The sequence below is a fragment of the Dipodomys merriami genome, unplaced genomic scaffold (genome assembly GCF_024711535.1).
Source record: "Dipodomys merriami isolate MVZ:Mamm:240054 unplaced genomic scaffold, mDipMer1.0.p SCAF_15, whole genome shotgun sequence".
Lineage (NCBI taxonomy): Eukaryota > Metazoa > Chordata > Mammalia > Rodentia > Heteromyidae > Dipodomys > Dipodomys merriami.
Genome location: NW_027202826.1, coordinates 18,132,471 through 18,158,001, shown reverse-complemented (window position 1 = coordinate 18,158,001; position 25,531 = coordinate 18,132,471). Strand labels below are relative to the sequence as shown.

Sequence of the window (25,531 nt, the reverse complement as noted above, 5' to 3'; positions counted from 1 at the left end):
CTCAAGTCTCATCAAAATTAGTGTATTGTTTGCAAATTACCTCGGCACTTCTGCCCCTCACTTTTAAAATCATTTCTACATCATTTGTAATACTAAGAGTGTGCCTACGTACTCTATTGTTTACAGTAGTGGCAAGAAAGGCATTTTCAATCTGTGGCTGGCTGACACCACAGAACATCCAGAGGGAGAATGAACTTGAGAGATAGAAATAACTGCCCAATGCTTTCTATACTTTAAACAAAGCAAAAAGTCACTTTTGTTACCTTAACCAAGGTACTTTAGACATTGAAAACTTGAAACATCTGACTTGAATTTTTTTTCCAAAGTAAAAAAGTAAAATTCTTACTAAGTGTACAGCATGATCGATTTCTTCAGTAGTGACACCTGGTTTAATCATGCCAGCAGCAATATCCAAAACTTCTCTAGCAAGCTGGAAAAGGGGAAAACAGTACACTCAAAGAAAGAGAAATAGAAATCTACCCTCTGTACCATCTTAGATTCTGTGGGAAATTGGTAAAGTTAATTTCGCCTTCAAAATGTTTTGCATCGAACATATTAATATATCACAAACATAACAAAATGTAAATGTATGAACATAAGCTTACATAAAAACTGGATCAAGCTCATTTACTAATAAGTAAGCTTGAATGATTTCCATATGAAAATGGACATGTTAAATTATCTACACAATAGTGCAGATCTTCTCCCAATTCTATAATGGCAAAGGTTAGAGGGAAATAAAAGAATATATGAATGTTCTTCCTTATAAAATCACAGTAAAGTGAAAGGGATATAAAGTTCTCCAAATTATAAACAAAAATTTAGTATCAAATTGCTTTTAAAGTGAAAGGGATATAAAATTCTCCAGATAATAAACAAAAATTTAGAATCAAATCACTTTTAAAGTGTTGCATAAAAGCCACCAGACCACATCTGAGTGAAGAATATGGAATCAATTATTTTTCCTTACAAATTATAATACCAACCTGTATCACCATACTCAGACATTTCACAAGACTCTAAGCTTCAACTATGTCGTAATATGATATCCATGAAAACAAAATGCTATAAAAACAGTTGTTTTAAAAAGAAACACAAAGGGAAAAAGAACTACCAACCAAATTCAAAAACTACTTGCCATATTAATTCCCAGAAGCCTATTTAAGAAGAAAACAGCAGTAAATGAAGTTATATACAGACAGTAGTTTATTGTATGGCCAGTCACAGTTAGAAAATGTAATATTTGACACATTTGTAAGTCAGCAAATCTAAGAACTGTTTGAACAGCTTCTACCCAAGGAAAAAAGAACTCTTACCCTACATACAAGTCGCATCCCTTCTATATCTTCAGAGGAGAGTAGTTTAATCTGAGAAGTACCTTTAAGAGCCTGTTCAGATTCAGACATTCCTGAAATGGAAAGTCAGTATGTAAAACCAAAACAAATGAAAGACACAGAATTTATTAGCATAATAATATCCTTGGTCATCTCACACACTGCTAGATCTAGGTTAGTTATTTTGAAATTTATGTTTTCAACATGTAAAGGAAATTTGCTAAACAAATTGAAGGGAGAATCTAAAGAACCAATTTTTGAATCTACCAGAAAGGAATCAATATTTATGGATTACTTATTATATATACCAACCAATGTGGTAAAGACTCAAATATGAACAGTACCACACAATTTACAATTGCTTCATAAGTATCATCTCATCAAGTCCTATGTACTCATAAAGCAACTATATACCAACAACCAATCAATTTCACTACTTTTCTGAAACAGCAACCTAATCAATGTTTCTCAAACTCTAGTTTATGGTCTCTTACTGGGCTATAAGTAACATTTTAAAGTAGAAGTGGAATAGAAATGATTAGATTCTATAATACAATCCATGGTAAGATAAATGTTTTTAATTTATATACACACAGTTCATGTTATAAAATCTATTCCTCACTCTGATCACAAAAAAGTTTGAAATATATTGTGTCCTAATAACCTTTATTAATCTAACTCAAGCTTCTCATACATTTAAAAGAAATAAAGCTAATGTAGCAACTACTCCTCTAAATATATACATATAAAAAAAATCATCAACTAATCTCATTTATAAGCCCTGATGGAAAAAGTCCAAAAGTATGCTACCAAATAGAATTTAAAAACTAGGGGCTGGGAAGGTGGCTCAATGGTACAGCGCTTGCCTTGCATGCCTGAGGCCCTGGGTTCGATTCCTCAGCACCACATAAGCAAAAAAAAAAAAGCCAGAAGTGGCGCTGTGGCTCAAGTGGTAGAGCGCAGCCTTGAGCTGAAGAGCTGAGGGACAGTGCCCAGGCCCAGAGTTCAGGCCCCACGACCAGACCCAAAAAAAAACAAAAAAACAAAAAACAAAACTACAAACCCACAAACACCATAACTTCATGGAGATTCAAGCAGAAGGCAGGGAGAGCTCAAGATTGGTAAGTGAGTGATCATCTACAGAAGACAATCTACTAACCTAACACAATGAAAAGAAATCTTAAACCAGAAATCACCACCATAGAATGACTACCATTGGCTCTGCCATACTGTCTAGCAATATGAATAGACTCAGTCCACAAAAGAAATATAACACATATAATTTTAAATGGAAACAACAATTTCCTTATCAATTTCAGGTATGATTATCTGCTCCTTTAACAAGACAATCATCTGGAATTCAGAAAGCTAGCAGATAAATACAACATATTCAGCAATTTTTCCACAGTATAAAATAAGCTAAAAATTACTGAAGATACTATTCACAAAAAAGAAGTACCCCAAAAGAACTTAACAGTGAAAGATCTTCAGAAAGAAAATCTGAAAACATCACTGGGAGAAATAAGCCTTATATGGCACAGAAAAACAAACTCTGTTCTTGGATAGAAAAAGTTAACACTGTTAAGGTATCAATGCCTACAAAATTTATCTATAAACTTAATATTATCCTAATAAAAATGCCAACAAGTTATTTTGGGAAACGAACACACACTGGCTATAATTTCATACAGAAGAATAAACTCTCAATGGTAGCTAAGAATGGAGAGTGATACGAACATAAGGTAAACATGTGTAGAAATGGAACATGAAAAGCTTGGGCACCAGTGGCTCATGCTTGTAATCCTAGCTACTTAGGAGACTGAGATCTGAGGATCACGGTTCAAAGCCAGTCCAGACAGGAAAGGCCATGAGACTCTTATCTCCAATAAACCACGAAGAAAACCAGAAGTGGTGCAGTGGCTCAAGTGGTAGAGCACTAGCCTTGAGCTGAAGAGCTGAGGGACAGTGTTCAGGTCCAGAGAGGGACAGTGTTCAGGCCCAGAGTTCAAGGCACAAGACCAAAAAAAAAAAAAAAAAAAGGTAGAACATGAAACCCCTCTCTGTATAACTAATGTAAGCTAACAAAATAAATAAGAATAGCCGGGAAAATTCTGGAGAAGAGGAAAGGCAGGGCCTCGAGCGTACTGGAGGTGAAAACACTCTAGCTGTAACAGTGCGACACTGAGAATAATGGGATTCCATGTCCTCAGCAATCCTCAGACTGTCTTTTCTCTCCATCTATCAGCAACGGTGGTTGAATTTTAAAACTATGTATAGAAGAACTTGATTTGGTTCTAACATCTGAAAGAAAAGGAGGATGAGCAGGTTTGAGGCCAACCAGCCTAGGCGACAAGGTGAGACCCCCCCATATCTCAAAAACGAAAAAAAAATTACAGCAATAATAATAATAAATGAAGCTATTGACATGCAACTATTTTAACATGAACAGTAATTTCAGATAGTAATAGGCTGATTTACAAGGGACTAATGTACAAGTTACAGTCAGAGACCTCTCCACTGACTTGTATTCCAAACTACCTTTCTTCATACCTAGCATTATCTATAATAGAGAAGACTACAGAACCCACTTCAAAAATGATGAAACGTTAAACGGAGTAACACATGCAAAGAACTTAGTTAAAACTGTGGTATCATCTCCCTCCTGCCACCCCACCTTCTTCATGGCTATGTTACCACCCCATTACTACTGACTCCATCAATGCTACTGTCCAAGTCTGAGGTAGACTTGACCTCAGGACTCTATTACCCACTTTTCCTTCATAAGGTGACAAAGAAAGGATAATATCAAAACTGCTTTTGTTGTCCTCCATCTAGAAGTGGCTAACACAGACTATAGTAGAGTTCTGAGTATAGTATTTGCTTAGCAATGACAGAATGTTTACAGAACTGGATTGATTTCTAAAGGCAGGGAAGTCTCTAATTCTCTTAAATGTTCTAATGTGCCTAAGCAAACAGCATGCCCATTTATTACTAGTCCAGCAGTGACAGCTTTCTACAAAAAAAGCACTCCTCTCCTGTGCAGCTGTCTTCAAGCCTACACAAAATGCAGGACTTACCTAAGGGGTGATCAGCATAATCTGGTCTCTGAATGTAACTTGGCACTGGCCTTGTTGGCATCTGAAAAATGCAGAGAGGCAAGTGAAAATCTATTTACCAGGAAAAAAGTTTATGAAACTGGGGGAAACATAATGAGCGAGCTTAAGCAAAGCTTTATATAGGAAAAGTATTCATGGACAACTCAGATATCCTATATCTATCACATTAAGCCTAAGTATTACTTTCCTAGTATTAATGCCACCCCTTCACATTTAAGATAGAAGAAGGGGGAAACAAGGGAGGAGGCAACAATGCTTGATAAGAAATATACTCATTATCTTGCCCATGTAATTGTATTTTCACAATTTAAAAAAAAAAAAAAAGAAGAACAGTTAAGGCCATCACTGATTTAAGATTGTAACTAGCTGTAAACTGACGGTTCACACCTATAACCCTAGCTACTCAGGAGGCTGCTATCTGAGGATCGCTATTCAAAGCCAGCCCAGGTCGGAAAGTCCAAGAGACTCTTATCTTAACCACCAGAGAACTGGAACTAGAGCTTTGGCTCAAAGTAGTAGAGCACTAACCTTAAGTGAAAGAGCTCAGGGACAATGCTCAGGTCTTGAACTCAAGTCCCATGACTGATTTAAAAAAAAAAAAAAGATTGTATATAGGCCACAACATGCCTCTGTTGTTCCAAACAGGTACCCTGACAATAATAAAATATTGTACCAACATATAAATTCCCCAACATTTTCCTTATCTCTGGAAGAGAAGCTTAAAGGGAGTTACTCATATGTTTAAGATCTATACACTTATAAAAAAGAGAGGGCTGGGAAGGCAGCTCAGTGGTAGAGTTCTTGCCTTGCATGCATGAGGCCCTGGGTTCAATTCCTCAGTACCACATAAACAGAAAAAGCCGGAAGTGGCGCTGTGGCTCAAGTGGTAGAGTGCTAGCCTTGAGCTGAAGAGCTGAGGGACAGTGACCAAGCCCAGAGCCCCACAACCAACAAAAGAAAAGAAAAGAGGGAAAAAAGAAAGAGAAAAGGAAGGAAGAAAGGAAAGAAGGAAGGAAGAAAAGAGGGAGGGAGGGAGGAAGGGAGGAAGGAAGGAAGGAAGGAAAGAAGGAAGGAAGGACGGACATGAGAAAAATAATTTAAATTTTTAAGGATAACCAGTTTCAATGTAAGTGAATTCCTATGTTAAAACTCTTAAGCCAGGTGTTATGGCTCATGCCTGTAACCCAAGCCTTTGGGGAGGCGGGATCAGGATGACTGCTGAGCTCAAGATGAGCTTTGGTTATACAGTGAAAGCCAGAGAAAAGCCAACTGCAGTGGCTTAAATCTGTAATCCTAACTACATAGGAAGGGGAGATTGGGAAGACTGGGGTTTGAGGGCAGCCTAGGTTTTTTAGAAGTTTAAGCTAACCCATCTCAACCAATAAAAGCTGGAATGTGGTGGTACATGACTATTACCCCAACTATACAGGAAGTGTAAATGGGAGAATAATGGTCTAGTATGGCCCAGTCAAAAATTCACAACTCTATTTGAAAAACAGCACAGAAAGGACTAGGGGTGTATCTAAAGTGGCAGGAAGATGACTGTGTCACTCAGAGTGTACATGTGTTAGGCAGAAGGCATGTGTGTCAGCAGAATGCACTCTCTTCAATTCAAACCCCAGTACCACAAAAAAAACTGGGGGGAGGGGGGGAAGGATGGACAGGGGAGTGATAAGATCTTATCTCAAAAGAACAAGTCCTGCCTGGTGGAGCACATCTGTAATCCTAGCTACTCAGAAAGCAGAGATAGGAAGATTGAGATCCAAAGCTGGCAAAAACAAGATCCTATCTGAAAAGTAACTAAAGCAAAAATGGATAGCGGTTCAGCACAAGTGGTAAAGTGTTTACCTAGCAACTGTGAGGCCCCAAGTTCACATCTCAATATTGCCCTCCCAAAATAAACAAATATATACATGAGCTGAAAATCACAATAAAACCTCTTTGCACATTTTACTTAAAAAAAAAAAAAAGACTAGCTCACGCCTGTAATCCTAGCTACTCAGGAGGCTGAGATCTGAGGATCGCGGTTCAAAGACAGCCCGGGCAGGAAAGACCATGAGACTCCTATCTCCAATAAACCACCAGAAAACCGGAAGTGGCGCTGTAGCTTAAGTGGTAGAGCATTCGCCTTGAGCTGAAGAGCTGAGGGACAGCGCCCAGGCCCAGAGTTCAAGCCCCACGACTGACAAAAAAAAAAAAAAAAAGACTAGAGCATTGCCTAATTCAAGGCTTTGAACTCAACCCGTCACACACACACACACACACACACACACACACACACACACACGTCCCTTTGAGTCCTATCTGCCAAGAACTCAGGAAGGGCTAGGAACACACACACACACACACACACACACACACACACACACACACACACACACACACACACACACACACACACACACACACACACACACACACACACACACACACACACACACACACACGTCCCTTTGAGTCCTATCTGCCAAGAACTCAGGAAGGGCTAGGAATGGCAGAAAAGCGCACGCACACACACACACACACACACACATACACACACACACACACACACACACACGTCCCTTTGAGTCCTATCTGCCAAGAACTCAGGAAGGGCTAGGAATGGCAGAAAAGCCATTTACTTAAAAAAAGAAAAAATTCTGAAAGTGATCGTAATATACACTACCACCAGAAAAGATCTATTCCACCTGACCCATTCTCTTTTTTTAAGGTTTTACTCTTTTCATGTAAAACTAGCCATTTCATCCATGACTGCTAATTACCCTACTAAACTTTCAAGTACTGCACCATCAGAGCCAAAGAGCTGGAATGCAAGTTCTTTTGTGAATAAAATCCTGTTAATATGGTTCATTACTGAAATACAAATTACAAGCACCACTCTCAGGAAATGAACACTGAAAAGAAGGTTAAATTCTTTTACCTTATTTACTCACCAGTGGGTAATGTGGTCTGAGTTTGCCAGTATAGCGGTAGCCTGTCCATGGGTCTGTGTTAATGTCCCCTTCAACAGTCCAGGAGGATACCTCTCTCTTGGCCTTTTCATCTTCTGTGAGAGGACAGATGGGCACAGGGAGAAGCAGGGAGAAGAGAAAGGAGTATATTTCAGAGTCAAGTTTCCGCACAGTAGTACCCTTTAGTGCTTACTCAGTTAAAAAAGAAGTCAGAATGCCCAGTACAAAACTCTAGCAAACCTCCACCATAACCAGAGTCACACTGCTGTGTTCACAACCTTCTGAACTCCAGGGAACCTCACAGTTTTGCTCAGTTTTTTTGTTCATATTTGGCAGTCTACCACTTGAGCCACACCTCTAATTCCAACTTTTTCCTGGTTAATTAGAGATTAATCTGAGACTTTTCAATTAACCAGAAGCCTCTCAGATACGAACAACTAGATTGGCTGCAGATCTCGGCATCCTGAGTAGCTAGGATTACAGGTGTAAGCCACTAGCACCAAGCTGGAAGTTAACTTTAAAATACCAAACATAAAGCCAGGCATGGTGGCACATGCCTAAAATCTCAGTATTCAGAGGCTTAGTCCCATAGCTACATTAGCAAGACCCTGTCTTTAAAATACAGATATACACACAAAATATATAAGTAAACTGAAATGTGAGCCCTACCAAAACCTATCTAACAGAAATTGTCAATAAATAGTTAAGTTTTTTGTTTATCTTTGGGGTCTCACTATGGAGCCCAGGCTAGCAATCCTTTTGCTTCTTAAGTGCTGTGGTTACAGACCTAGGTCTCCATGTACAACTCCTAACTGAAATCAGATATGACAGATAAATTACGCTTTTATTAAAAGAGTTGAGCTAGTGTGGTGGGCACATGCCTGCAATCGTAGCACTTGAGAAATGGGGCAGAAAAATAGTGAATCCAAGTCCAGTCTGGGCTATATACTAAGTCTGTGTCTCAAAAAAAAACCAAAAAAAAACAACAAACAAAGCTCTCCCAAAGCAATCTTAAAAAATAGTATTTCCACTTAACTGACTAGTGACTTTTCAGTCAATATTTCAAACTGTTTTGATAATTTTATGGCGGTCATGTGCCTTGTTTTTAGAAGGAAAAACCAGGAGGAGCAGCAAAGAAACAAAAAGGAAAGAACAATTCGTTCTAAGTCACTTAATAATGAGTAGAAAACTCAAGGGAACAAATATACAAATTACCATGTTGACTATTAATAATTAATGGTATATTTACTGAAATGCACTAATAATCCTTTCACATAGAACAGATCCTCTATGGTACATTATATGTCAGCACACTGTGCACCTCCCATCTACAAAGTAAAATATAACTAGTAAGCTACGCCTTTACATAGAAGAATCCAGCTTGGCATAGATGCTGGTTACCACCTGTTAATTCCAGGTAAATGGAAGTGTAGCTCGGAAGATGGAGGTTCAAGGCTGTCCCAGGTAAAAAGAAATTACCATGTGAAGGAAGAATGAATAATGTTAAATACTCTCTTGAAAACCCATCTCTGGAATTTGCAGTAAGAAATCAAACTTTTATCTTTTATGCTTTGACAACTTCCACTTAAATCATTCCTTTGCTCTAACTACTCCTCCTCTGCACCGAGCATTGCTATCACACACAGGTGTCACTTTATACCACCACAGAAAAGGCACCTTTTTTAAAACAGGGGCATACAAAGATGAATACAAGGTCGGTAACCAAAAACCCTATGCTACTTGCCAAATCTCCACCCATCAGACAGCATGGAAAGCCCTTGTCAAGTTTCCAAGTGACTGTAACAACAAGCTGTGGTAAGTCAGCCACACTAACAAGAGGCTGATAGCTTCATCTTGTGGTATACACAAAATAACTTCAAAAAAGAAAACCAAACATTACACTGCAAGAAATAACCTGAAGATCCCAGAAGAAAGTACATTCATCCCATAGTACCCCAGGAAACTGGCACCAAGACCTCCCTTGTAAACCCAAGCATTTGCAGGCACTTATGTACATCTTTCCCACACATTTCATTTCCAGATTATGTGTAGTCCCTAAAATCATGTAAGGTCTATGGGAACTGTGGGTATTCTGTATGGTCTAGGAAACAAGGATAAGAAAAAGTTTGTACCCACTCAGTAGAGATGAAAACCGTTTTCAAACACAGTTGCATGAATCTGTGGCTATGGTATTCACAGATGTAGAATCATAAAACATAGAAGCCTGACTATAATAAACCTTGAGTAGAAAAGGCAGTGTAAACTGAAACCAAGCAAATGCAAAAGGAATCTGTCTAAATGAGTCAGAGTTCATGTGTCTTCAGCCTATGATATGGTAATACTTCCAACAAAGACAAGAGGGTAAAAAGACTATGGATACTTGTCAACCACTACTCATGTTTCATGCTACCTACGTGAAATACGATTAACCTATATTACTACATTTTAGTCATGGTTACCTATTCTATAGACTATTCTAGCATAATTCCCCTTTATTCTTCACCATAGGTAAACAAACATTCAAACATAGACATTCAGAACATAGAGAATTCCCATCTCCTGGTACAAAGTCACTTCTAAGACAAAGTGTCTAAAGAAGTGTTTTACTTACTTGCTTTCTTATGTAGTAACTTGTGAGTGGCCCAACTCCCTTTAAAACATTCCTAGAAGAACAAACAAGAAAATTAGTATCAAGCCACTTTAACTAGAAATGTTTCTTTTGGAGGTGGTATGGTTGGTGCTGGGGTTTGAACTCAGGGCCTAATACTTGCTAGCCAAATAATTACCACTTGAGCTATACAGCAACACTCTTAATTAGAAAAAAAATTTTTTTCTTTTGTTTTCTTTTTGTTTTTGGTTGTGGGACTTGAACTCTGGGCCTGGGCGCTATCCCTCAGCAATTCAGCTCAAAGCTAGTGCTCTACCACTTCAGCCACAGCACCACTTCCAGTTTTCTGGTGGTTAATTGGAGAGACGAGGCTCACAGACTTTCCTGCCCAGGCTGGCTTTGAACCAAGATCCTCAGATCTCAGCCCCAAGTAGTTAGGATTACAGGCATGAGCCACCTGTGCCCGGCATTAATTTTAAAGAATGTTAAATGCAGGAAATAGTTATTGCAAGCTTTATTTGCAAAAAAAAAAAAAAAAAACTAAAAATTTTGAAAAAAATATAGAAATGGGCCCTTTTTAAAACTTCTCTTCTAAAGGCAAAAAGGGCATAATTTAGAGGTAAACTGCTTACCTAGTATGCGCACACGCACACACACACACACACACACACACACACACACACACACACACACACACACACACTGCATACTACACACAGCTAAACTTTATATCAAAGAAGAAAAAAATTAATTATCCCTTAGGTTGAATAGTTGTCATGGTCATAATGAAATTTTATTTCACCAAATTATTTTCGAGTATGTAAAAAGACCCATTAATCAGTCACTCCCCATCAGATACTGGAAAAAATAAGTAACATTTTAAAGATTCTTTCATTATGTAGAGTAGCAGTTCTTCAGTCAGTCATGCACACAATCAGTAGCACCTGGATGTAATGGGCCTAGAACACAAACACGGTGAGGCTTTGGCACCTCTGTTTGGCTGACAAATAACTAGAGACAAGGTGTGTCACTTAGGAAACTATGACTGCAATAAAAAGTAACAGCGAAAACTGTTCAAAGCCTCCAGAAACTGAAAAAGACAGAGAAAAGGACAAACCCTTAGGTACAAAGAGGAACACAGAAAGGCTTCAGCCCTGAAATCTGTGGCAGACTTCTACCCTACCAAATTGGTTTATTCCTCCTTTCCTCCTTCCTTCCCTCTCCTCCTTCCTATTCTTCCCTCCCTCTTCCTGTATTGGTCCCTCCCTCTTTCTCTCCTTCCATTTCCAGGGACCTTGACCCAAACTGTTGAGATAATAAACTTGTGTTCTTTTAAGTCACCAAGTTGTGACAACCAGTCATGGCAGCTATAGAAAATACAGGAGATAAAATAGCTCATCCCTGTCATCAAACTGTAAAACTGATGAAAAGATTGGTTCCTCCCAACCCCATTGTCAGAAAACTAAAGACTCTAGCACAAAAGACAGAGATTACAACCAATCACTAAGGTGGGAAAAAAGTGGTTTCTCTGATATTATTAATTTGTTCAGAATAAACCTGTTAAACCACAATGATGAAAATGATAACAGTTATTACCTACATTCTCCTCTAATCCTCACAAAATCTATCAAGAGTGATATAACATCCCATTTCAAAAATGACAAAAACTGAAGCTCAGACAGCATGGTAGCTCATCTACATCACATAAAGAAACTGTAACTGGCCAAAGGGGGGCTGTAACCCAAGATGACCTGACTAAAAGTCATGCCTTCCCGTGGCTTTGCTGTGCCCCATGTACACACACACAATATTCAAAGCAATAATCGAGGTCCAGACACAGAACTAGAATGCATGGATCTGATTAAGCAGCCCCTTCAATTTTAGGAAATAATAACATCCATTCTCAGGGATCCTGTTGCCACACCTATGAAATGAGATTGCTGTCACTTCTAACGTGGGACTCTCATCTCCACAAGGTTAATAGGGCTGTTAGGGCTTGAGCAGGAAGTGTTCCCTAAGGGATTCATGTGTCAAAGGCTTGGTCTCAGTTGGTGGATCCACAGTCACAGAGAAGTGATAGGGATTTGCAGACAGTAACTTTATCAATGGATATTTCTGCTGCTGTGTTCACAATGAATGGGCCATTAGAAGGAAAAGCCTGGCTAGAGGAAGTAGGTCCCAGGGGAGAGGGGAGGGCCATACCTATCTCGAAGGAGGTATCTTGTCCCAGTCCCTACCCACCCAAAGTAAAGGAGCCAACAGACCATGAAATGGAACCTCTGAAACCCAAGGGCCAAAATAACTCTCTTCCTCCTTAAGTTGTTTCTCTCAAGGTATCTTGTCAAATTAACATAACAAAAAAAATAACTTCTACAGTAGCAGATTAAATGAGATAATGTAAGTAACTTATACAAGGCAGTTAACAGGGTTAACACAGTTGTGTGTTGCTTGATGGGGGGGGGTGGGGGTGGAGGGGTACAGTCTGATTACATTTCCCAGGCTACAAGATATGGGCCATTGTATACAGGACCTGTCATTGTCAGAAACATCACACTATGCATGGCATGGAGTCAGGGCCAGCCCAATGTCTATCATTACAGAAACTGAACACATCCCAGTACCAAAGAAGAAAGGCAGATGATGTTAACCATATGCATAGAAGTCTGCTTTCTGTTGTAGATGGAGATGGAGATGTGACCCTTGTCCCTATTACCTTCTGTGCAGACTGTGTACTGCTGTCACTGTCTCTTTCTGAACAGTAATAACGCTATGTTATAGTTGAGAGCCCAGTTCAAAATATTCCCAGCCTCCTGGATACCTGTGGTCATGCAATCCAGTTGGACAAACAAAAACTAAGCTGTTGTTGGATGGGGCTTCTGGAATCTTCTTAGGAAACTGACGTTCAGGTTCTACTCTTTGCTGTCTTTCTGCTTCATGCTCCAGTCCCTGAGATACTGTCTCAGGTGATGTGGCAGGCAACGTACACCTTAGGAAGCTTGGCCTCTTGTGACATCTATGTACCTACAGATTCTGTCCCAACATGTCCCTGTCCAGACCCAATGTCACCAAAACATAAAAGCAAAGACATCAGAAGAAAACACTTTTATATGGGGACAATATATTAAATTAGAAAATCCATGAACAGTAAAAGTCCAAAAAGCAGCAGAAATAACTCTGTCATTTATCTGTTTGGTATTAGACCAACCAAAGAAGACTGTAAGGACAGCAATAATAATGGTAAGCAGGCTAAATAACAGCCACCCAAAGATACCAAGTTCTACTCTCCTGGAACTGTACAGGTTACTTGATTTGGAAAAACCGTTCTTTGCAGTTATGACTACATTAAGAATTCTGTGTTAGGTTATTCTAGCATGTCCAGGTGGGCCCTAAATACCACTTAGTTAGAAAAGACACTGAGGTAGACTATGCACATACCAGAGGAGAAGATAACACGACCTGTGAGGTAAAGATTGGAGTGCTAAACCACAGTCAAGGAATGCTGGCAGCCACCAGAGGTTAGACAAAACAAAGAACAAACTCTCAGGAGATCCATCTGAAGGGAACACAGTCTTGACCTTCATGCTTCCTTTAGGCTTACTGAAACTGACTTTGGAGCCAAACATAATGGTCCCTGCCCATAATCCCAGCACTCAGAAAGCTGAGGCAGGAGTAACAAAAAGTTTGAGAATAGCCTGGGCCTCCCAGGCTACACAGAAGACCCTGTCTTAAATATAAGGATGAGAGCCCGAGTGCCACTGGCAAATGCCTGTAATCCTAGCTACTCAGGAGGCTGAGATCTGAGGATCACAGTTCAAAGCCAACCTGGGCAGGAAAGTCTGTGAGACGCTGACCTCCAATTAACCACCAGAAAACCAGACGTGGCACTGTGGCTCAAGGGACAGAGTACTAGCCTTGAGCTGAAGAGCTCAGGGACTCAGCACCCAGACCTAGAGGTCAAGCCCCACGACCAACCAAAAATAAAAAAATAAAAAAAATAAAAAAAATAAGGATGAGTTGGGCACTGGTGGCTCACGCCTGTAATCCTAGAGACTCAGGAGGCTTAGATCTGAAGATCATGGTTCAAAGCCAGCCCAGTCAGGAAAGTCCATGAGACTCATCTCCATTAGAAAACTGGAAGTGGCATTGTGGTTCTTTACTCAGGGACAGTGCCCAGGCCCTCAGTTCAAGCCCCACAACTAACTAAATAAATACATAAATAAATGCATAAATAAATAAATAAATGTGAGATTGGGGGGGAAGGGAGGGAAGGAGAGAGGGAGAAAAGGAGAGGCGGAAGAGGGAGGGACAAATTTTGGACTTCTGGCCTCCAGAACTTGTGGTAGCATATTTTTGTTGGTTTTACACCATCTAATAAACTCCTAGTTTGTGGTAATTTGTTACTGTAGTCACAGAAAACTTACAGAGCAACTTGTTAACAAGACATCAGGGCACACCAGAAAAATGACTCTAATAACTACATTGCAACTGGGTAAAAGACAAATGACTGCATTCCTGAAGCTTTCTTTGCTCACATGCACTGGTTATGGAGTTACTCCTCATTATTCGTGGTCACAGTTAAGCAGGGAGGACAAACACAGCTTACTTTGAGACACATAACTTCATACAGCAATGTCAACTTCTTCTCTTCCTTTCCATAAATGTCATGGAGTTGTACTTGTTTCTGTCTTACAGTCTAGTCTATAGCAGAGTTATTTATGCCACTAAGTCTCAACAAAGAATAGAAAGTGGACGGGTAAAGGAAGACAGTGAAGAGAAAAGCAGGTTCTAGAATCTAGTTCAGATCTCATTTTAGAAACCTAAAAATCTGCTAGACCCAGGGGCAAAGTCCCACCATGGCAGAATGTTAGATGTACCATCTCTAGTGAATACTACAAATAAAGCTAGGGAAATCTCCCCAAAAGTGGAGCAAATGACATAACAAGTGGTTGGGTACAGTGGCTCACACCTGTAATCCTAGCTACTTAGGAGGTTGAGATCTGAGGATCATAGTTCAGAGCCAATCCAGGTAAAAAGTTAGCAAGATCCCATTCTCAACATGGTTAGAAGGTTACACATGTTGTTTCACATCTATGATCTCAGGACTAAGGTCCAGGCAGTACAGGCAAAATCGTAAGACTCTATCTGAAAAATAACCAAAGTAAGAAGAGTGGTTCAAGAGGCACAACACTTGTCCAGCAAGCACAATGCCCTAGTTCCAATCCCTGCATCACCAAGAAAAAAATACAAAACAACTGGAGATAATATGAGATTAGCCAGCAAGTTTAACATTTAAATAATGAAAGTTGTTTTTTTTTTTTTTAAATGATCAGAAGCTGGACGCTGGTGGCTTGTGTCTATAATCCTAGCTACTCAGAAGGCTGAGATCTAGGGACAGAAATTTGAAGCCAGTTCAGACTAAAAAACCCAGGAGATTCCACTTCCAAAATAACTAGCCAAAAAAAAAAAAAAATAGTCATGGCTAAAAGTGTGGCATAAGTAACAGAGTGCAAGCCAAGCAAGCAAGCTAACCTAGCACAAAGCCCTAAGTTTAAGAAGAAAAGCAATTATTTTAAAGAAGAAAAGAGAATGTAGAGGAAGGATGAAAGAGGGAGCTGACAGAAACAGGAGTTTCCAAACTGAAAGAGTCCACAAGAAGGATTTAAAAAAAAAAAATCAATCACCTACCCCAAGACCAGCAAAATGAGATTTCATTTAACCAGGGATGAACAAATGATGTAATAAAACCTTCAGAGAAAAATGGCAATATACTTTAAAGTACCAGGAGAAGTGTACAACTGTAGGAGCGTGTGTGGATGGACCTGAACACAGCAAGGCAGCTCTTGAAAGACTGGAAGGAAGGCATAGACAAAGGTCTTTGTGACTTAGAAAGTAAGTGATTAGATTGTGAAGTATTTTCATCTAAGGGGAAATAACATTGAAAAAATTAATGAACTATATATACACTCTGCCTCGATAATATTAAGTCAAGGATTATAGACCAAATCAGGAAATATTTGAACGATTTCACTGTAAATTAAAATTCAATACAGCATAAAATATACTTTAAAACACATGAGTAAGCTCACCATCTTAAACAAGTACTATAAAACAAGAACTTGCATCTAATCAAAATCAATACATAGTTTTAAAATGATAATGCAACTCTTTAAAAGTTGCTTTCTAAAAGATGAAGTCTGCCAACTTGCCAATCCTCATGCAACAGCTCTACCCACTGCCAGAGCTAATGGAACCATAGATAGGGACACATCATGCTAGCCTAATCTACCACAGGTGACCATTTGTACATGAATTCCATGGTCTAAAGACAATGTATTTTTGGAAGGTTTGCTCATGGCAATCAATACCTTATATGTGCAGACACTGGAATGCAATTTGAGACTGGAAAGATTAACATCTTAACTCCATCTACACTGTGTATCTGTGTCACAGTTCATATAACCTAATTCTCATTTTTCTGACAAACAATACTAGGGTTTGAACTCTGGGTCTCAAGCTTGCTAGCTAAGCAGGTACTCTACAAATTTACCCACACTCCCATCCCTTTTTTGCTTTAATTATTTTTCAAGTAGGGACTTATATTTTTGCCTGGAACTGGCCGCAGACCACAAACCTTCTACTTACAACCTTTCATAGAACTGAGATCATGTGCTTGTACCACCCCACACCCAATTTATTGACTGAGTTGGGGTCTTGCTAACTTTTTTTGTTCAGACTGGCCCCATACAAAATTCTACTTCCTGAATAGTGGGATTACAGGCATCCGCCACCCCACCCAGCCACAATTCTTAACTTTTTTGATCACTAAATCCTTCAAGAATCTTAGGGAAGCAATCCCCTCTACAAAACACACACACACACAGTCCATGCACAAATAACAAGTACATACAATTCTGTTTATTCTTTCACATAAATTAATGCATGTTATTACCAAGAATACTGTGCTAGTAGGTAGACATGCAGCAGTGAAGATAGGCAGGTTCTTATCCATTATATGACTGATTACAGAATTTAAGTTATAAAGGTTTAAAAGAAAAACCACACAGTGCTATGAAAAGAGGTACAAGACCAAAGCTAAAGATATCAGCAGGGGATCAGATCATAAGCATCAGTATATTCTAGAAAACAACAGAGAGCCAACAGCCACCAAAAGGTTTCGAACCAAGAAGAACCTACACAGACTTCAGCTCATGGCATCGCTGATCTCTGTCCATAGACCCAAAGTTAAAACTCTTTCTTTTTTTCCCAAATAAAATACATAGTCCACAAAATAGTCTCAAGATCTACATAGACTGAGCTTTGCATACAGACTGCTACTGCTTTGTGGAGCCACAAAACTAATCATGTAAACTGCCCCTGCTATGCAAAGTGATCTTCACAATCAGTAACACACTTGTAATTATGCCATTATCTTTAAAACTTCTGTCAAGGCATTAGAACTCTCTCACAGTTGTTACCAGGAAATGGAAAAATAGAACTAATAGTGTCTAGTAAAAACAAAATTACAAATAGAGTGGGTTTTTTGTTCATTTGTTTAGGTTGAGGTACTAGTCATGCTATTTTGCTAAGGCTGACCTTGAACTTATTATTCAGCACTGACTGATCTCAAACTCTCTTTTCTCATGCCTCAGATTCCCAAATGCTGACATTACAGGACACTGTGCCCAGCTTAACATGTTTCATTTCTTCGTTTTAAAATTCATAGAATTTATAGACACATTTGGACAGAGACTGCCACCTTCTCATTGCTAACGTACGAAACAGCAGGTATCAGTTTTATGCTTGTCCAACTGTAGCACCCCTTTGAAGTGGCCCCCAAACGTCATCCTTTGTACCTTCAATTCTTCCACAAGTCCCTTCAGGGGCAAGTTTCCATGCCATTACTTCCTTGGAGCATCACCACACCATCACTGACAGCACTCTCCTCATTATGTCAAAAGGTTCCTGCCCCCAGCTTCTCCTAGAGAGCCTGCAATGACAATGCTCCCATGGCCATCTCCACACATTTCTTCTACAACTCCACTTATATTTAAATTGCACTGTCAGCGTATCATTTATCCTTTCTTTGTTGGTCAGATCCTTCTTTGGATTATCTATTTTTATTAAAATGTGCCTGAGTTTAAGAATAGGAAACAAGGGGCTGGGAAGATGGCTCAGTGGTAGAGTGCTTGCCCTGCATGTATGAGGCCCTGGGTTTGATTCCTCAGTACTACATAGGCAGAAAAAGCCAGAAGTGGCGCTGTGGCTCAAGTGGTAGGGTGCTAGCCTTGAGCTGAATAGCTGAGGGACAGCGCCCAGGCCCAGAGTTCAGGCCCAACAACCGACCAAAAAAAAAAAAAATAGGAAACAAGACAACATAACCCCACCCTTTGCTGTTGGCATGTGAAATACAGGTTAAGGCAGTGATAACCACAGCCGGGCTTTGGCAGTAGTACAGAAGCCAATCACTGGTCAGCCTGCACATCTGTACTGACCTGATGATCTCTAGGAGCAGTCACATCTGCACTTGATTACTGTACCACCGCAATATAAACTGTGTCCTTAGGGAACTTTGTATAACTAAATGACAGTGACTAAATTCTTGCATATTGAAACTGTGTACACAAAAGGAAGGTGAGTAAATGCCCTTGTTATATATAAAAACTGAACTACATAACTTGAAGGGGAAAGCTGGGGGAGAAAGATGGAAGGGGTGACACTGTTCAAGATATATTGTACTTACAATCTAATTAATGAAACTGAACCATCATTTAATTTTTTTAACTGTGCAAAATGAGATGTCTTATTTCATGATCTTGCCTATTTATAAAACTTTTCTAAATAGGTTATATCAGTGAAAGACTTTTCATCACCCATCATCTTCTTAATGCTTCAAAGGCAGATACATTATTTCATTAAATGAAAAGCAATCCTTAGCCCGACACAGGTGTCTCACCTCTGTATTCTTAGCTACACAGGAGGCTAAGATCTGAAGATCACCACTCAAAGCCAAATTGGGCAGAAAAGTCTGAGACTCTTATCTCCAAATAACCACTAAAAAGCAAAAGTGGAGGTATGGCTCAAGAGGTTGTGTTAGCCCATAGCAACAAAGAAAAAAAAGGCTAATGGACAGTGCCTAGGCCTTCAAGGTTCAGGACTGGCATATAAATAAACTCATAATCCTATTCCAAATGACTCATTATGAGAATATGGAAGTTTACCAATTTAAATCTCAAAAGAGTATGTAGAATTATAAGAGAAAAGCAAGGTAAAAGCAGCATTTAAAGTGTTATACAAAAAATATAGGTAAGTATCCTATCGGGTTACCAGTGGTTCATGCCTATAATCCTAGCTACAAAGGAGGCTGAGATCTGAGGATCAAAGTTCAAAGCCAGCCCGGGCAAGAAAGTTGAAGAGACTCTTACCTTTAATTTACTACCAGAAAGTTGGAAATAGAGCTGTGGCTCAAAGTGATCCTTGAGCACAAAAGCTCAGAGACAATGCTAAAGCCTGAGTTTAAGCCCCAGGACCAACACACATAGACACAGACATCTCTACTCAACTTTTTCTTTTCTTTTCTTTTCTTTTTGCCTGTCCTGGAGCTTGAACTCAGGGACTGGGAATTATCCCTGAGCCTTTTTGTGCTGCTCAAGGCTAGCACTTTACTACCTGAGCCTCAGAATGACTTCCAGCTTTTTCTGAGTAGTTGATTAGAGATAAGAGTCTCACAGACTTTCTGCCCTGGATGGCTTCAAACTGTGATCCTCAGATCTCAGCTTCTTGAGCAGTTAGGATTACAGGCATGATCCACTGACATCCAGCTTCTTCTCACTTTTTAATGTTACGAGAGAGAGGGAGAGAGAGAGAGAGAGAGAGAGAGAGAGAGAGAGAGAGAGAGAGAAAGAAAGAAAGAAAGAAAGAAAGAAAGAAAGAAAGAAAGAAAGAAAGAAAGAAAGAAAGAAAAGAAAGAAAGAAAGAAAACAACTGCCTGTCAGGCACCAGGGTGGCTCATGCCTATAATCCTACTCAGGTACTCAGGAAGCCAAGATCTGAGTGAGATCTGAGGATCAAGATTTGAAGTCTGAGCAGGCATCTGTGAGATAATCTATATCCAACTAACTAGCAAAAAGCCAGCAAGTGGTAGACCATCAGCCTTGAGCCAGAAAGTTAAGCAAGAACCTAAGTACCCTGACAGAGTTCAAGCTCCAATACTAGCACACACACATACACACACACACACAAAAGCCCTACCTACTAACTACCTAGGACAACTCATCATAATACAATTTCAAAACTAAGAATGAGAAGTAGCTAAAATCATGGACTTAGATGTCACATTTTTACCTTCGCTTGGTCACTTATTAGCAGGGGAGTTAATATTTCTTTTTTCTTTTTTTTTTTTTTTTTTTGTTTTCTTTTTTGCCAGTCCTGGGGCTTGAACTCAGGGTCTGGGCACTGTCCCTGAGCTTCTTTTGCTTCAAGCAAAAGCACAAAGCACCACCTCCAGCTTTTCCTGTTTATGTAGACTAAGGAATTGAACCCAGGGCTTCATACATACTAGGCAAGCATGTTACCACTAAGCCACATTCCCAGCCCAGAGAGTTAAATTTCTCAATTTTGTTTTCCTTCATTGTAAAGTGAAAGTATTAAAGAAATTAAAAAAAAAAAAAAAAAAGACTTGGTAGCTTGTTTGTGTGGTAAAGGGGACTGAACTCTGCTCTCCTGCTAGGAAGTGTTCTACTGCCTAAGCCACACTCCCAGTCCTAAAAGGACTTCTAATTGTTGGTCTGGGAGTACTACCTGCCCCTAGAAGAATGCCTTGTGTTAAAAACTGTGAGGTCAGGAGAGGTTCCGGATCAAATAGAAAGGGTTATCATCATATTTACATTCCATTCCACTCCAATTTACAATGAATGCATCCCAGCCTTACATCTACCTAAAAGGGTTTGCTAGTAATGCTACAGACTCATTGATACACAAGCAGGAGCTGCCACTGCTTCTCCTAGGAAAGGTAATACTTTCGGAGGGTATGTGCTCACCTATGCAGATATACCTCACTCCTTCCAAAGTTACTAATACCAACCTAGAAATTCTGCAAATACACCCAGCCTGAAAATAAACAGGATGGTGTAACAGAATGACTGAGAAAGGCTTACTTCAGTTATGGTGTTACAAAAATGTCCCTTGTAGTTTCCTTCTGTTTCTTTCCAAAGACAAGGTGGCCAGATACTAGGAGCAGAGGAAGGAGAGTGGGAGAAAGCCCTTCTGAAATGAGGGATGTGAGAAGCACAAGGAACAACACTCATCTGAGAGGCTGAGGAAAACAGTGACTTGATGAAGGTCTCTAACTGGGACTGAAACAACAGCTGTGACTGCAGATGACATTCTGAAGAGGGAAAAGAAACAAACATAGCCTATGAGCAAGAGAGTAAGGCCAAACTAAGAGGAGGTACTGTACTGTATAATATCCTGAGAGCAATGGGAACTCTGTGTTAGGGATAATCATTCTCAGAGTGAGGCAAAAGAACTTCTGAACAAAAGGTCTACTGATCAGTTTCTTCTAGGTTTCTTATAAGTTTACAAGGTGATTAATATCAGTGGAAAAATTGAGAGGAAATTGAGACACCTGACTCAATGACAGATCTTACTAACTGACCATAGGAGGTGGTTGTACGATTGCTGGGTATGTCCAACTTCAGATCTAACAGTGGTACCAGAAACACATCTACAGAACCATCATGGAGTACCCACAAACCCTACCATATTAATAAAGCCTGAGTGTTTTTACAAAAAGTGTCTGTACTTTTCTACAAGCTCCAATGATTCCATGTTCTTACCATGTCCTCATAACTGAACTGTCACACAAGCTTGATCATAGTCTCCTCATTAGTACCTCTAACAAATTTTAACAGAAAAGTGTTAGTAAATATTAATGCATGCATTCTTTTTTTTTTAGACTGACTTGTTACACCCTAGTCACTAGGTAGCCCAAGCTGACCTCAAACTCCCAATCCTCCTGCCTTGGCCTCCCAAATGCTGAGGTTACAGGTATGTTTACTACACTCAGCAATGACATCAACTTTTCAACGTGAAGCAACTTCTTCTACTTAGATGGTGCACAATTTTCACAAGCAAATTACCTTCTAAGTCTATGTTTCACAGGAACTCAACAAACTAGAAATGAAAAATGTTAAAGAATCCAAAAAAGCTGGGTGCCAGTGGCTCACGCTGATAATCCTAGCTACTCAGGAGGCTGAGATTTGAGGATAGAGGTTCAAAGCCAGCCTGGGCAGGAAAGGCCGTGAGACTCTTACCTCCAATCAACTACTCAGAAAACCGGAAGTGGTGCTGTGGTTCAAATGGTAGTAGAGCACTAGCCTTGAGCTGAAGAGCTCAGAGACAGCGCCCATGCCCAGAGTTCAAGCCCCACAACCGATAAAAGAATCCAAGAAATTTGCACCGAGTTTTGCATGTGGAGGAGCCCCACTGCTATTTTTAGATCAAGCAACAGAGCTTTCCCCAAGTAGAACTTTTTCCAAATGATACCAACAAGGTCAAGAGTCATATCCTATCTGAAAAGAAGACCTATAAAACAGCTAAGGTCTGTTGCAATGGCTTGTCTACAAGTGCTTTGACCTTAAGGCTTCTATTTACATGTTTATTTGTATACATGCTTTGTCATAAATTTTATATTTGAAAATATATGCATCTGTTTTAATATTTGTTTTCATTCTTGTTCATTCCCCTTCTTTTTGAGCTGGTCCTGGGGCTTGAACTCAGGACCTAGGCACTGCCCCTGAGATTTTTTTTTTGTGTTTGCTTTTTTTTTAATTCAAGGCTGGTGCTCTACCATTGAGCCACCACTCCATTTCCAGCTTTTTGCTGGCTAACTAGAGATAAGACTATTAGGGACTTTCCTGCTCAGGCTGGCTTTAATAGAAATCCTCAAATCTAGCTTCCTAAGTAGCTAGGATTACAGGCATGAGCCACCAGCACTCAACTTTATTCATCTTTATATACATGGCAATTTTAAATTATACTAGCGTCTTCAGGAAAAGTGGGGGGGGGGAGACTTTATCATGTACAGCACTTTGGAGTCACAGATCATTTGAGTCTCTGAGCAACCTTATGAAATTCACAAGGAGACTACCATTCCTTTCTGTACAAGGCAACATGGGACTCACAGAGATCAAGTAACTTCACTAATTCGGGATGTCACAGGAAATTAGCAAGGGTAACTCTAGGACAAAGCCTTGGGACTCTCATTTGCTTTTCTCCCCCCCAGGACACCACCACCTCAGTGTATTCGTGTGCTTCTCTTCCACAAACCTGGGCTAGAAGGGAAAGCCAAGCTATCCCAGCAAGTTATTCTCAGCCTCAAAATGCCGCGGGAACAGCAGTACACTCTTCAGTAAGGACGAACACGGAACACCCGCTTCCATCGGGACCCAGTCAATGCTGACTTCGTTCCACTGCCCAGAACTTAACTGAGATACACCACCGTCTAGCAGGGTCGTTACCTGCACCGACCTGTCCTCACTCCGTGGGCCATCCACTCACACAGAGAAAAAGCGATTCATCCCTCACGCTGGGGGGGGGGGTCTTAGGAATGAATGAACTGCACAGTCTCCCCCCCCCACCCCCACCTTCCAAGTTGCTGAACTGTCAAGACCCCGTAGGAAATAAAACACAAAAGGAGCCGGGCTGGACCCCGCAGTTTCCCCCCCCCCCAGGCCAGCCACCCCAGCAGGATGACAGCCCGGCCTCCAAGCTTCCGGGGACGGCCAGCGGGACGGCCCTTTCCCGGACGTCCCTACCTGCGGCGGATCGCCCCGTCCCCCCGCCCCCGCCCCGCACACCTGGCAGCTCCCGCCGGGGAGGATGCGGGGTCGCCACCCGAGGGCGACGCGGGGCCCGCGGGCGGCCAAGCCGCTTCCGCCTCGATGGGCCGGGTCGGGCCGGGTCGGGCCGGGCCGCGCGGGCCTCACCTCCGTCCCCGCCGGCGCGTCCCCGCGAGCGCGGCGCGCGGGCCGGGGCCTGGCGAGGCCCGAGGGGGCGGCGGCACCGCGCGTGGGGGCTGGGGGGGGAGGAGCGAGTCCAGAGGGCCGCGAGGAGGGAGGGAGGGAGGGAGGGGGGAGAGGGGAGGGCCCCGGCCGCCGCGGGGGGCCGCGGGGCGCGGGCGTCTACCTGCGAGCAGAAGTACGAGCCCTGGATGCCCAGCTTGATGCAGGTGGGACACTGGAGCTTGGCCTCCCGGCTGCAGCCGTCCGTCTCGCACACCCGCGTCTCCACGGCCGCCATGCTGCCTGCCTGCCGGAGGAGCGCCTCACCGAGGAAGAGGAGGAGGGAGGGACGGACGGGAGGGAGGGAGGGACGGAGGAACGGGCGGGCGGAGGGGTGGAGAGGGGAGGGGAGAGAAACCGAGCCGGGGGGGAGGAGCCCCGGCCGCCGCGGGCTCTGGCGCGGAAGGGGCGAGGAGCGCGAGACCCGCCGGCCGCGCAGCGCGCCACGCCCACGCCACGCCCCTCGCGCTCCGCGGTGGCCACGCCCCTTCCGCAAGACCACGCCTCCCTCCTCCCGGGAGCCCCGCCCTGCAGTGTCTGCGCACGTGGGGGCCGCGCACGTGGGGGCCGCGCGCGCGAGGAGCCCCGGGGCCCGAGCTCCACCCCGCTGGGCAATTGCGCGACCTCGGGGATCGAGGCGATGTAGGCCCGGGATCCTGCACGACCCGCTTGCACACAGGGCGGCCGGAATGGACGTGGGGCTCCGCCGCGTGCCTACAGGCCTCCGCCCCAAGGAAAGTCATTCCCTCCTCCAAGTTCTGTTTCTCACGAGTAGGGCCTTAATGGCCACCGCCCATTCACAAAAAAGGAGAACCAGAGCTTCAATGGCCCGGTGAACTGGGAGTCCACGCGTCCTCCCCCGAGCCCGGTTCCTGTTTGCTTGTTTGTTTCACGCCCCGCCATTCAGATCCTACCCGGCGAGGAATCGTAGGTGCCAATTAAATGCGAAATCCCCGCACAGATAGTCCTTGTGCGTTCCCATTTGACGAAGGGGCAACCAGGAAGGATGGGTGCTCACGATGAAATGTCAAGTTGGAAAACTGCAGGGCTTGTCAGATGCAAACCTGTTGCCTGAATCAATTACGTGCCGAGCTGCCATGTTTCAACCTTCCTTAATACCTTCTGTCAGTGGGGAAGGGAGAAACAGCTATTTGTTGATCATCTAAGTACTGTGAATTTTGTTACCTGGTTATATGTTGTTTAAAACCTTTCCATCGCTACTAGTCCAGATTTTACTGTAGGAGCCTTACATACAAGTAATAAAATCAAATAATGACAATGCATACATATATGGAAAAAACAAAATAACATCACTGTACATGTGTTATGTGTAGGTGATATTTATGTATTTAATACGTGTATATAAGACTTGTTCAATATTTAAATATTTTAAAGCTGTACAGTATCATGCACAGTAGTTACTTGCTTTCTTTATGTTGTAAATGTCCTTTATTGTTAT

General features: G+C 41.6%; 1 protein-coding gene across 1 annotated transcript in view; it reads right to left on the bottom strand.

The window, feature by feature from the left end:
• The window catches only part of Metap1 (methionyl aminopeptidase 1), a 35,844-nt gene extending 11,477 nt beyond the window's left edge, over window positions 1–24,367 (bottom strand). The window contains exons 1-6 of the mRNA XM_070022316.1: window positions 24,197–24,367; window positions 10,016–10,067; window positions 7,387–7,499; window positions 4,412–4,472; window positions 1,317–1,408; window positions 347–430 (exon numbers count right to left, since the gene is read on the bottom strand). Coding sequence (XP_069878417.1) covers window positions 347–430; window positions 1,317–1,408; window positions 4,412–4,472; window positions 7,387–7,499; window positions 10,016–10,067; window positions 24,197–24,310 — 516 coding nt within the window. The 5' untranslated portion in view covers window positions 24,311–24,367. The remainder of the gene's footprint in view (window positions 1–346; window positions 431–1,316; window positions 1,409–4,411; window positions 4,473–7,386; window positions 7,500–10,015; window positions 10,068–24,196) is intronic.
• Window positions 24,368–25,531: the final 1,164 nt, after the last annotated feature.